Source organism: Chroicocephalus ridibundus, chromosome 20, assembly GCF_963924245.1.
Source record: "Chroicocephalus ridibundus chromosome 20, bChrRid1.1, whole genome shotgun sequence".
NCBI classification, from domain to species: domain Eukaryota; kingdom Metazoa; phylum Chordata; class Aves; order Charadriiformes; family Laridae; genus Chroicocephalus; species Chroicocephalus ridibundus.
Genome location: NC_086303.1, coordinates 205,597 through 218,440, shown reverse-complemented (window position 1 = coordinate 218,440; position 12,844 = coordinate 205,597). Strand labels below are relative to the sequence as shown.

At 54.6% G+C, this 12,844-nt stretch overlaps 1 protein-coding gene across 4 annotated transcripts in view; it reads right to left on the bottom strand.

The window, feature by feature from the left end:
* The window catches only part of CACNA1S (calcium voltage-gated channel subunit alpha1 S), a 52,513-nt gene that overhangs the window by 17,116 nt on the left and 22,553 nt on the right, over nt 1-12,844 (bottom strand). For all 4 annotated transcript variants that reach the window (XM_063356354.1, XM_063356352.1, XM_063356353.1 and 1 more), the window contains 19 exons: nt 12,221-12,369; nt 11,151-11,232; nt 10,465-10,625; nt 9,495-9,720; nt 8,714-8,921; nt 8,294-8,414; nt 7,722-7,836; nt 7,507-7,600; nt 6,627-6,696; nt 6,258-6,390; nt 5,845-5,974; nt 5,030-5,089; nt 4,352-4,458; nt 3,833-3,920; nt 3,467-3,574; nt 2,572-2,624; nt 2,159-2,305; nt 1,684-1,885; nt 88-246 (listed from right to left, as the gene is read on the bottom strand). In XM_063356354.1, coding sequence (XP_063212424.1) covers nt 88-246; nt 1,684-1,885; nt 2,159-2,305; nt 2,572-2,624; nt 3,467-3,574; nt 3,833-3,920; nt 4,352-4,458; nt 5,030-5,089; nt 5,845-5,974; nt 6,258-6,390; nt 6,627-6,696; nt 7,507-7,600; nt 7,722-7,836; nt 8,294-8,414; nt 8,714-8,921; nt 9,495-9,720; nt 10,465-10,625; nt 11,151-11,232; nt 12,221-12,369 — 2,413 coding nt within the window. The remainder of the gene's footprint in view (nt 1-87; nt 247-1,683; nt 1,886-2,158; nt 2,306-2,571; nt 2,625-3,466; nt 3,575-3,832; nt 3,921-4,351; nt 4,459-5,029; nt 5,090-5,844; nt 5,975-6,257; nt 6,391-6,626; nt 6,697-7,506; nt 7,601-7,721; nt 7,837-8,293; nt 8,415-8,713; nt 8,922-9,494; nt 9,721-10,464; nt 10,626-11,150; nt 11,233-12,220; nt 12,370-12,844) is intronic.

Genomic DNA, 12,844 nt, shown 5'->3' with positions numbered 1-12,844 from the left:
GCTCTCTGGGAGGTGGCAGGGCTGAGCTAGCTCGACCACTGCCATGGACACCCCTCCACCACTCGTGGTGGGCACTGTGCCCCTTACCTGCATGCCCAGGCAGATGGTGTTCAGCAGGATCAGGAAGAACATGAGGTACTCAAAGTAGGAGGAGGTGACCACATACCAGATCTGGTACTGGTAGGGGTTCTTGGGGATGTAGCGCCGCAGCGGGCGAGCCTTCAGCGCATACTGCACACACTGGCGCTGGGGAGAGGAGGGCAGGTGTGATCTCACAGAGGGGCACAGGGCAGTGTCAGGCACGGATTCAACAGCATAGGCACAGAGTCAACACCACTGGCAACGCTGCACATCCCCACAGACACAATCTGGATCCCCTCCTCTCTCAGCCAAGCGACATGGGCCAGGGACAGCAATGGTTCAAGTATCTGATGTGCTTCCTGCAAATACACCTCCCGAAGACCCACATGGGACCAAGTTTCCAAAGCCACCGCTTGCCTCCAAAGATTGCCATGCTGCCCTTGTACTGATCCCTCCCATCCTGAGCCTGTCTGGTTATCACGGCACTTTCCCAGGGTCTCTCAGGACTGGCCAAGAGCAGCCTGAAGACCTCACATGAATCAGGGGTGAAGGGGGCACTGAGTTTTCTCTCTGCACCTGAGAGGTGCTGAGCAGGCCCTTCCCTCCCTAGCTGGCCAGGGCTATCTCTGCTGGGTTTGCGTGTGCTCACATCATCCCCAACACCCTCAGCTCGTGCTGCCTCTGCAGGCTTGCTCAGAACATAAGCATGCCAGCAGCTCCTCAGGGCCAGCAGGCATCCCTGTCTAGCTGTCTTCCCCAGTATGCACCACATCCTCTGCTGATGCCCGTCTCGCTTCTGCTGCTTTCAACCTTGATGTCCCCAGACAGAATCACAGCATGACAGCATCACAGAAGGATTGACAGTGGAGGGTGTCTCTGGAGATGGTCTAGTCAAAGTTCCCTGCTCAAAGCAGGGCTAGCTAGAGCATGTTGCCCAGGACTGTGTCCAGTGGGGTTATGAATACGTCCAAAGCTGGAGACTTCACAACCCCTCTGGGAAACTTGTTCCAGTGTATGAGCACCCTCACCATAAAAAAGGGGGTTTTCATGTTTAAATGGAAATTCTTTTCTTCAGTTTGTGCCCATTGTCTTTTGTCCTGTCACTGGGCACAACTGAAAAAAGCCTGGCTCCATCTTCTTTACACTCTCCCACTAGCTATTTATACACATAGGTAAGACCCCTGTGAGCCTTCTATTGTCAGCACCAAACAGACTCATCTTTCAGACCCTCCTTGTATGACAGATGCTCCAGACACTCAATGATCTCAGTGTCCTTTGCCAAACTTGCTCCACAATGCCCATGTCAATTTTGTACGGGGGAGCCCAGAATTGGACACAACCCTCTGCTCCAGCTCAGTCTGGGCACCCCACCTGCACCAGAAGGCTCACTCCCTCGTTCTGGTCCACTCTGCCCTTCCCTTGGAAGGTGCGCATTGTACACATGGGTCCAGCTGACCCTGTCCCAGCAGTGAACAGACTCAGGGCAGGTTGAACTCATCTGTGCCAGCAGTGCCACCACCAAGGGCTTCTCCAAATCAACCAGCCCCAGCAGTGCCAGATCCAGGGCTGGTCCACCTTGCCCTGACCCAGCAGTCCCATTACCTGGTTCTTGTCCAGCTCACAGTTCTTGTACTCGCTCTCTCCCTGCTCCTGGAAGGTGACAATGACAAAGCCCACAAAGATATTCATCATGAAGAAGGCAATGAGGATGATGTAGATGATGAAGAACATTGCAATCTCCACCCGGTAGTTGTAGATAGGGCCTGTATCCTCAGCATTAGTGTCAATGGCCATGTAAAGCAGCCTATAGGAGGGAAAGCGAGGCAACAGAGATCCCAATTAGGTGGGAAAGACCACGTCTCCTCTTGAAGGTTACAGAGAGCTCTGGTGACATGCCAGATCCAACAATGGTGGGACAGGGCTGCTGGGATGACCTCGTCAGCTCCACAGCCACTGCCAGGATGGCTAGCCTTGCTCCTCAGCCTGGGCAGCTCTTCTTTCTTTACCGGCCAGCAGCAGTGACCCGCTCCCAGCACAGACCCATCCCTCAGCAGGCCCCACACACAGCCAGACTCACTCTGGCCAGCCCTCGAAGGTGGAGACAGTGAAAAGCGACATCATAGCTGAGAAGACGTTGTCAAAGTGGAAGCTGCTATGCAACCAGACCCGCTCCTGTAGCTCAATCTGCGTGGGGTCCCCGTCCACGTAGTTGATGAAATAGCCCCTGCATCAGAAGGGACATGGTGCTCACCAGGCAGGGCCCCCTTCAGCCCACCCGCTGCGGCGCTAACCCAGGGCTCTTCGGGCCCCGGGAGGGGAGGATGTCCCAGTGCTTGTTTCCCATTTACCGCAGGGTGAGGGAGAATAGCATGAGACCCCAGATCCACCTTTTGGATGCAATATCCCCACACAGGAACACAAGTGGCCCCTGCCACAACCCTCCCTCCCTGGCCACTGCCCTGCTGGGGCTGAGCTGCAAAGAGCTCTTACCTGCACTCCTTCTCTGTCATCTTGGATGGATCTGTGCATCTATAGAACTTGCCCTGCATTTAACAGAGATCGGGAGAGGCTCTCATTTTGCTGTGACTTGAGAAGCCCCGGGTAGTTTTGACTTTTTCACAGCACACAGTCAGTCTCCACTCTGCCTCCGTCCTGACTCTTTCCCCCACCTCACACCACAGCTGGCTTCCCCACTCTGCATGTCAACGCAACCCACTTCACATGGCAGAGCCATGGCAGACCCTGGGGCCAATCCCAGGCTAAGACAAGTAAACGTTGCCTAGCGATGGAAATAAGTTTTCCAGGGCCCTGAGCTGAGACCTATCTAGCTCATCCAATCTGGGAGCCAAATATTTGGAAAATAGGGAAGAAAGCAGTAACCATAGAATTAACTAAAAGTTAAGGGATGCTGACAGGTCTGTTCAGTCGGTAGAGTGTCCTGAAAGCTCTCCCCATGTCATCTGGGAATTTAAGGTCTATTATTAGAACAAAGCTGAGCTCAGCCAGGGCCAGCTCTGCGTTGGAGCAGCCCAGGCCAGAGAGCAAGAGTCGTGCTGTGAAAAGGAAACACTTTGCATCAAAAGCACAGAGGAAGTCATAAGCACTTACTGCCTTAGAAAGGGGAAACTGAGGCACTAAGTGGGGTGAGGCAGCTGGTCCCTTTACATATGCTGCCTGGACCTGACAGTATCCTAGGAGTTTCCTGCCCTCCTCCCACTGCAGGCTCTTCTGCTGGGAGGCTTGACGCATGCAGGTCTTGCAGAGCACACACAGTACGGCCTGTGCTGACCTCAACGCTGGCAGACACCACCCCCATGACTAAAAGAGCCTGTCCAGGATGTGCCTGAGCAAAATGCCTCTCCTGCCCACCTGAGACACCTCTCACCTTGAAGAGCTGGACCCCGATGCAGGCAAACATGAACTGCAGCAATGTCGTGACGACCACAATGTTACCGATAGTCTTGATGGCCACGAACACACACTGGACCACGTGCTGTGGAGGTCGAGGACAGTGTGCACGTGAGCATGCCTGCGGCAAGCTCCTGCTGTGTGTCCCACACCCTCTCACTGCAGGGATGGGCCCCAGGGAGAGCAGGAGCCTGCTGAGAGCAGTGGGATGGGGCAGACCCCTTCCATAGACTGCGAGTGGGAATTGGGTTCCTGGCCCCACAAACCCCACAGGGCATGATGCCTGCCACATAACATCCCATCGGGATTCCTATGGGCTGAGGACCCCCAAACTTCCTCTTACCTTTAGCCCCTTTGCCCTGTTAATGGCTCGCAGAGGCCTCAGCACCCTCAGCACTCGGAGGATCTTCACCACTGAGATGGTACTGGACCTGTGGAGGAAGGCAGAGCTGAGTCGGGGCAATACTCCTGCCCAGAGCAGCCTGGCACAGCCCCACCAAGCAGCCAGGGAGGCCAGGCTAGGACCAGGGGTGAGGGGCAAGGCATGGCAGAGACATGTGGATGTCACTAAGCCATCACCCCATAAAAGGACAGGGGACACTGGCAGCTGGAGAAAGCAGCTCCAAATCTAATTCCTTCCCAGATCTTCACCTCTGACACTCAAGGAGTTTGCCTCCCTGCCTCCCAGGTGTCCACGCCCTGTCCCCCTAGGCATGACTTTATGGACACTAACACACGGGCTCATGCCCAGCCCTTGGGCTGCCGCCTCCTTCGCCATCCAGCACAGCGAGCTGCAGCACCCCAGCTGCCCAGCCAGGCTAAAACTGCCAGTGCCCACCCTGCAAAGCATGGAGGTGCTTACTCAATTCCCATGGAGATGAGGGAGACAGCAACCACCAGCAAGTCGAGGATATTGAAAGAGTTCCTGCAGAAGGAGCCTTTGTGCAGGAAAGCACCATAGGCTGTCATCTGGGGAGCAGAAGGAGTTAGGAGAGAGGTCAGGCCGTGGGGCAGACAAGGCATGAGGGGCTTCTCACAGCTCCGTGGCCTGGGGACACTATCCTGCTCAGACTTCTACCTCTGCAGCCAGGGAGGAAGTTGACTTCAGCTGGAAATCCTCTGTAATGCACAGACTGGAGACAAAACACTTCCCAGTCATCCAGCAAATTAAAGAGGAGACTAAGAGACTTGGAGTGGGAGCAACAGGAAGCAGCTGCTTGGATTACTGTTTTATTCCACAGATTTCCACTGCTTTCTCTTTCTCAAAGTTTTTCCTAAGGGCATGTCAGAATGAAAATGCTGGTGCTGTGGCCCATCCCTCCCTGCGTCACAGCACAGCTGACTCGTCTGTCTGACCTCACTGGAGGGGACACATGGCCTAGACTGCCTGAACTCTGGGGACGTAAGGATCAGCTGGCAGCTTCTCCTTGCTGGGACCTCAAGCTTTTGCCCGAAGAGCACGAATGCCCATGGCCAGAACAGTCTAGACCCATGCGCTGGATCATGCGCATGGCCAGGACCACAGGGCAGAGGGACTCACCTTCAAGACGATTTCAACTGTGAAGACAGAGGTGAAACCAATGTCAAAGTATCCGAGAATCTGGGAACAGAAGCACCAGAACCAGATGAGATTTGGGTGACATGGGAAATGCTCTGGTGTGTTCAAACATCCTGGCATTGTGGTTTTGCCCTCCACTCTGTGGACTGGGGAGGCCACGTAGCTCAACAGAGCCAGTAAACCCAATGCCAAGAAGAGTCTTCACCTTCCCTCAGCTTTGCTGATTTTCCCCAGTGGATGATCCAACCTGTAGCCTGGTACCAAGCTACCAGTTTCCAAATGAGTGAGGCTTGACCCAATTCACCTGAAAGCGTCCGATCTCCAAGGGCACTAAGTGCCCTGGGAAGCTATCTCAGGTGAGAGCCCCCCAGTCCCTGCCAGACAATGCCTGGGTGCAGACACATTTCTGCCTCGTGTGGCTAGACCTGTGGCTACCACTGCTCCATACTGGCAGTATTTCAGGGTGCTGCACCCACCAGTGGTCCAGTTTGCCACCTCATGGGATGTCCCTATCCCCAATAAGCCACCACAGCCTTGAACAAAGGGAATCTCGCACAGCTTGTCAGGTGGATCTCTTCATCCAGAAGTAAACTGAGACATGGAGCAGTAAATCCTTGTCCCAACTGTGGCCTGAACGGAAAACACAACCAACCTCTCCTCCCAGAGCCAGGGATGAAATCACAGCTGCCTGCCCAGGCACATCTGGCAAGCAGGTCTCTGCTTACTGGGGAGGGGGAGCTGGGGGTCTCCATGAGGTCTTCCCAACACATCCCAAACTTCCACAGCTACGTAAGCACCTGGTTGCGGAAGGACTCAGCCCGGATGGGATCCTCAGCTGCCAGTGAGATGCTGCTGAGCAGAATGAAGAGCAGGATGAAGTTGGTGAACCAGGTGGCATTGACAATTCTGTGGCACAGCATGCGAAATCTGCCAGGGACAGAAATGGCATAAAATGCTGTGAGGGGATGGAGGAACATCAGACAGGGCCATGGATGCCTGGAAGAGCGTTATGTGGTTAAACCTTGAGGACGGGAAGGCCCTAGGCATGAAGGGATGTCTGTGCCAGCCCTTCCACAGAGAATTCCCAGCGAGCTGGCTCTCTTCAGAGCTGGCTGTTATGCACAAGTAGGACTCCATTGGGAAGGGTCAGTGCCAGAAGTGCCTGGGCCAGGCTTGGCTCCAAAAGGCAGGGAGAAGCGTCAGTGCCTACTTGTTGGTTGGGCTGAAGATGAAGAATGAGCTGGCTTCAGGCATGGGCACGGCCTTCTCTTTCAGCTGTAGCTCTGCGAGGGGACGTGGCCGAGGACTTAGGGGGATTTCAGGCTCGTCTTCTTCATCGTCACCTGCACGGTGGTCACAAGGAGGGAAAAGGAAAAAATCACCCAGAGAGACAGAGGGAATGGGACCCTATGGACAATCCTCTGTTCCTGATCTGGCATCTGTGCCAGAAAGACCTCAGTACCCTGAGGCTGAAGGAGGGTCATCACATCCTTTGCTCCTCACACAGCCCAGGTGCTGGCACCATCCCTCTGCAGTGTCTCCCCAGCTTTCCTGCTGCCCTGCCACAGACAAGTCTTACCTGGGAAGTCTGCAGAAGGGTAGGGGTCTTTGATCTCATTGACATTGGATTCAAATTCATCCACTTTTAACTGAAACAAGGGAGAGACAGAGAGGAGAACATGCAGCTGTGTGTGCCAGTATTGCTGCCAAATGTTGCATGTTGGCCAGACCCTATCATCTTGGAAGTGATGTGGGCCAAAGAGTGTCTCTGCATTTGGTCCATACAGCACCAAGCACGTGGAGCCCTGGCCCACGATGGAGCAGGGTGAGGGGAAACACCTCAGGGGTGCTGCAATCTGAGCAAAGAGCAATACCAAGCAGATGTGACAGGGGAATGTGTTCTGGGCAAAAGCCTGGGGCCATGGTCCTATACCACGGGTGGAATAAGACATGGAGTGACTTCTGGGTGAGTTCCCATGGGGAATCTCTGCAAAGTGGATAGGGAAGCAGCTGCTGGCCAGATACTTGTAAGAGGCAGCTCAGCACATAGTCACCACAGCTGAATTGAGGGCTTTGCATACAGGGGTTGCTGGTGTGGGCATAAGGGAGGCCTGGGGTGCTGCTGACCTGCTCTGCTCCCCTTTGCACTGGTGTGCACCAGCCCATCTCAACCACTGACAACTGGCTGTGGCCAAGGAAATGATTCCGAGGAGAAGGATCCCCAGCAATGGACCAGTTTCACCAGGCAACATGCCCTGCCTGTACCCAGAGAGGCCTCATCACCAGAGGATGCTAACATGAGAAGCGATTCTGGCCCAGAAGAGTCCAGACCCAGGCTGGCTCCAAGCCTTTGTCAGCCCTGGCTGGTCCCTCATCAGGAGGGACCTGGAGGACCTCCAGGACCTGGAGCCTGGTCCCTTATCAGGAGCTCCCCAAGGCCCAGCCCCAACAGCACTGACCTTGGCTGTTGTGGGAATTCCTTCTCCCTTTGCTTTCTGCTCAAGCTTTTTTGCCAGCATCTGCTTCTCATCTTCAGACTTCTCTGGGTAACCTCTGAGTGGGGAGGAGAGAGCAGGAACTGAACTCTGGGCAGGGGCATGGGTGATGTCATTCTGTCCCCTCACACCGAAGTTTGGGTTTGGGAGCTCCCACTGCCAGGGACTGAAGCACTCACCTGGACATCTTCCGCCGCTTGCGTTCCTCTGCTTTGGCCTTCTGGGCTAAGGTCAGGCTCTCAGCCTCAGCCAGGTTATCAACTGCGATGGCCAGGAAGACATTGAGAAGGATATCTGGAGGGACAGCGCTAAGGATATGAACTTGGTTCCTGTTTGGAGGATGTGGCCAGAGCCATGGTCTCCAGGGTGCCCTGAGAAGCCTTCCAGGACTTAAGCTCTTGAGATAACCCTGGCTGGTGATCCCTAACTCTGCACCCATCCTTGTGAGTACGGAGCTCTGGGCTGGCTCTGCCTTAGCTCAGTCCGTACAGCTCAGTCTTGTGACTGCACCAACTGGAGGCTGAATCTATGCCTGCTGGTCATCCAAACCTGCCCTGTGGCGTGCTTTCCTCCAGACTCCAGAACCCAGACACCACCATTGCCAGCCCTGAAGCCTGTGTTTTGTTCTCCTGCTGTTCAGAATGGAAAAGCTTAAGGTAAGCACTGAAAACCTTAAGGAGTCAGTCCTGCATAGCTGATGCTGTGGGGCTGGGTACAGGGAGCTAGGCCTGGCTTCGCAGGCAGAGGATACAGTTCCCACAAACGAAGAGGATGATGAAGTAGATGCAGACCAGCATGCCGGGAAAGGACGGGCCCCCGTAGGCCATGATCCCATCATACATGATTGAATTCCAGTCCTCTCCGGTCAAGATCTGGGAGCAGAACAGAAATAGCCACAGCAGAGCATGGCAGAAGCCCACAGCTCGATCCTGCCCTCCTGGCTCCAGCCCCGAACCCTCACATCCCCTACAGCCCCCACAACCTGACCCCACCTCACTGCTCAGCCCTGAATCTGCACTACTGCTCGTGACCGCAATTGCATTTCCCTGCTCCTGCCTCAAAGCCACATCACCTCCCACAAACCCACATCTCTCTGAGCCCCAGCCAGGAGACGGCAAGACCCCCCGACACTGTCCTCCAGTCCCCTGCTGCACTTCCCGCAGCCCCATACCTGGAAGACGCTGATGAAGGCCTGGGGGAAGTTGTCGAATGTGCTGCGCCGCACTTCCATGTCCTCAAAGTCAAACTTGCCCCCAAAGAGCTGCATGCCCAGCAGTGCAAAGACGATGATGAAGAGGAAGAGAAGGAGGAGCAGAGAGGCAATGGAGCGAACCGAGTTGAGCAGAGAGGCCACCAGGTTGCTCAAGGACGTCCAGTACCTGTGGAGAGGAGAGACAGGAGCGTGCAGGAGGTGAAGGAGTGGGGAAGGCTGTGGGCAGGATCAGGCAGGCACAGGGAACAGATCGCCTGGCCCGGGGGGATGTGCTGGCAGCCCAGAAAGGGGGGCTCTGAACCAGCACCACTCACATGCTGGGCACTGGGACTGCTCCAGGCAGGCCCCAGGAGGTGGAACTGAAGCTCCAGGCGTGGTGTGACAGGCAAGACACACTGCTGCCTGCACAGTGCACCAGCAGGCAGGATGGCGAAGGGGGATGAACACCCAGCGGGTTGGTGCCAGAAAGAGAAGCCATGTGTCTCGGCCCACAGCACCCCCATTTACAACACCCCAGAACCCAGAGTGAGAGAGAGAACCCCAGGAGACTTCCAGCAAGCCCTGCTGTGTCCTACTTGCCACTCCCAGACCATCTCCCGAGGACAGAAATCCCCAGCTTGGCCTTGTTCCTCTATTTAGAAACTACCAGCTCTGCTCACGCTGCAGCCCTCTGCAGGGATGAGGCCAGTGATGCCTGGGGACCATGAGCCACCAGCACCCGCAGAGCTCCTTCCCCAACCTGGTGATCTTGAAGATGCGGAGGAGCCGGATGCAACGTAGCACAGAGATGCCCAGGGGTGACAAGGTGCCGAGCTCCACCAGGATGATCTCCAAGATCCCCGCACACACCACGAAGCAGTCAAAGCGGTTGAAGAGTGACATGAAGTATTGGCGCAGGCCCAGCGCGTACATCTTCAGCAGCATCTCAGCCACAAAGAGTGCTAGCAGCACCCGGTTGGCATTGTCTGGGGTGGGAGATCCAGCCCATCAGAGCATGGACCTCTTAATCGCAGCATGGCACAGCAGGAAAGGAAGGAGGGCAGTGCTGCTCACCTCCCTTCTCTGCCCACCACCAAGCCCTGAGCTGCAGCTGCAGCAAATGCTGCTTTTCAGAGAACACACAGGAGAGGAAGATGAGGAGAAGGGTGATGTGCAACTGTGTGCTTATACATGTGAGAGTGCGGCTGAACTGTGCATGTGAGTCCATGCAGCGCGTGCACGTGTACTGGGCTGTGTGTGTGTGTGTGCATACATGTGGCTGAGCTGTGTCCGCATGTGCACAGCTATACTCCGTGTGCCTCTGTGTGTTTGCATGTGGCAGGGTGCAGGTAGTGTGAACGCATGCACCAATATGTGTGGCTGTACTGCATGAGTGCATGCAATGTGTGTTTGTGTGCACTATGCATGTACACCTGTAAATGTATACACTCTGCGTTCACCATGCAAACCCACATCCCTAAGAATATACACACTGTGCATGTGTAACTGTATGCACCATGCATGTCCAATGTGCAGGTGTGTGAGAGTGCAGTGGGGATAGTGTACAACCACTTGTGTGCTGGCTGTGTTTGCATGCACGAGCAAGTCTACATGTGTCTAACAACCCCTGTGCCATGCCAGTGTGGCTGTGCGTACACAGAAAGAGTTCACATGTCTCCAGGGCAGCAGGGTGTCCTGGGCCCCACCTCTCCCTCAGGCTCTTTGCTCACCTTGCACCTGTGTCAGCCATTCTGGCTGGAAGTGATGTTCAGAGGCGATGGAGAGGGTGTTGAGTGCCACCAGCAGGATGACAAGCCAGTAGAAGAACTTGGACTTCACCACATCACGACACTTTCTACGAAACATTCGGTTCCAACGCCTCCACTGACGGCTGGAGAGACAGCCAAAGGGTCAGCAGAGCCGGCCAGCAGGTCCTGCGCAGCCCAGGGCTGTGCTGGCAGACTGCAAAGCCACCCCTGCTCCCTTCTCCAGTGGCCTTCCCATAAAAAGCCTGAGGAACGTAACCCTGCCCCTGGAACTTGGTGCATTCACTCAGGCATTGCAGTTCATTCACACAAACACCTGCTGGCTCCTTTTTGGCCTACAGTCACGTCTGGTTGGCTGCTACAGACACAGCTCTTGAAGCACAAGACATGCTGTATGGGCCAGGAGAGCATGCTCGGAGCCTGGTCCCAAAGTGAAGAGGTTGTTCACCTTGAGGTGGCTTTTTGCCAGTACCAGAGCAAAATCCTCTTTGCTGTCCACAATGTTTGCACCTCCTCCTGAGCACACAGCCACTGGCTTTCCCCCAGAAACCGGTGGCTAGCAAGAAAGCCTGGCCCAGCCAGGACAGCAAACGAGAGACTGGGCAAGCCCACATGCAGAGCAGCAGATGGTTCAACCAGTGCATACTTACAAGTAGAGAATCCACTTGTTCATGCCCTCAATTTCATACAAGCTCTCTGTCTCTGACCCTCCTTCATCTGATGGCATCATACCTAAGGAGGGAAAAACATCCCAGGCTTTCCTTGGAGGCCTTGGGAAGAATACGTGGGAGGGAACCTCTCCCAGGAGCACATTGGGAAGAGCTTCCCCATTAGAAGTGAAATCAAGACATGCGGTTCCAGGGAAATAGCAGTGAAAGTTTGGCCAGGTTTTGTGTGTCAGGTGCGAACCAAGTAGGAGGCACCAGGAACATCTGCCCTGCAGCAAGAGCAGCAGCAACCCAGAGCAGCAGCCTGAAAAGACAGCAGTGTGTACGCAGGCTCCTCAGGGCAAGGCACGCACAGCATGGAGAAAACTGGGGTCAGTTTTGACCTGAGCAAATGCTGAACAACAGGAGGTTTGTAAGAGCACTGGCCACAGGTGTGGAAGAGGCATTTTGTCTTTCCCACTGTTTCCCAAGGCTCTTTGCACACAAGTATCGCTCAGCTTGAGGCATCAAAAGTTACCTCACTGGGCAGGGTAACATAGCAGACACTGTCTCAGTGTCAGAGCTCCTCAGGCCTTGCTGAGACTTTGGCTAGATGCCCTGTACACTCACCTCCTTCCTTGAGCCCCTTCTAATCCCTTAAAATTGTCAAGCAATGGCAAGAAATTCATGCATCTGTTAGCGTGCAAGCTAGCGACCCTGCACTCTGCCCCTGCACACAAAAGTGCACATGCCCCTCATGGCTTCTCATGACCATTGCAAGTGCATTTTGCCAAAGGAGACCTAGGCCTTGCTAGTAGTCTGCAAATATTAAATACAGTGGTTGAGGTGGAGATTTAGCACAAGGCCCAAGTTATTGGTAGTTGGGATCAGATTCAATAAAATGATTCAGGAAAGAAAAAAAAAAGGAGGAGGGAAGCAGTTCTGCAGAAGTCAAAGCATTTTGTTTCCTAGGGTTTCACTTCTCCAAAGGTGTTTACCTTGCCCCTCTAGGACAGTCAGTGTTATGAACCCAACCCTCTAACTAAGGGTCTTTGACCAAGCAGAGTTGATACCTTCTCCCCTGGCCCGGTCACTGTCCATGACCTCAGCGTGGGTGATCCAGTCCATGTAGCCCTTCAGATCCTCTTCCAGCTGCTGCTTCTCCCGCAGCTTCTGAAATGTGCCTCGTGACTTGGCCTTCTCACGCTCTTTGGTGAACTCGCTGGGACAAGGCAAGCAGCAGAGTGAGACTCAGGAGGGGGACCACATGGAGGTGAGGTACGAGATACCAGAACCCTGTGCAAGGCAGTTCTTGTAGAAAGATAAAAGTCTGAAATACCCTACCACCTAGTGCTACCACTAGACTGCTCTAGTGACTTTCTTCTGTCTTGGCCCTGTTCCATGATGCAAGATCATGGAGGATCATCACCTGATGATCCCAGGCAGGCAGGGTTTCTTCCCCACTACTGGCTGCTCCTTGGGAGCTCCTTGATGCAGGATGCTGTGGTTGGACAAGCCAACTAACGCTAGACATCAGAGGCTGTGGAGTTCTCCAGCCCTGCTAAGGATTAGAGCAAGTGGGGTCTCACTCACGTGGGGGGCAGAAAGCTGCTCCAAGGTCTCCACCCTGTGAATGGAGATGATGAGTGTGATCCACTTGCACGCATTGGATTGAAATGTACAAAAAAGACCCTGAG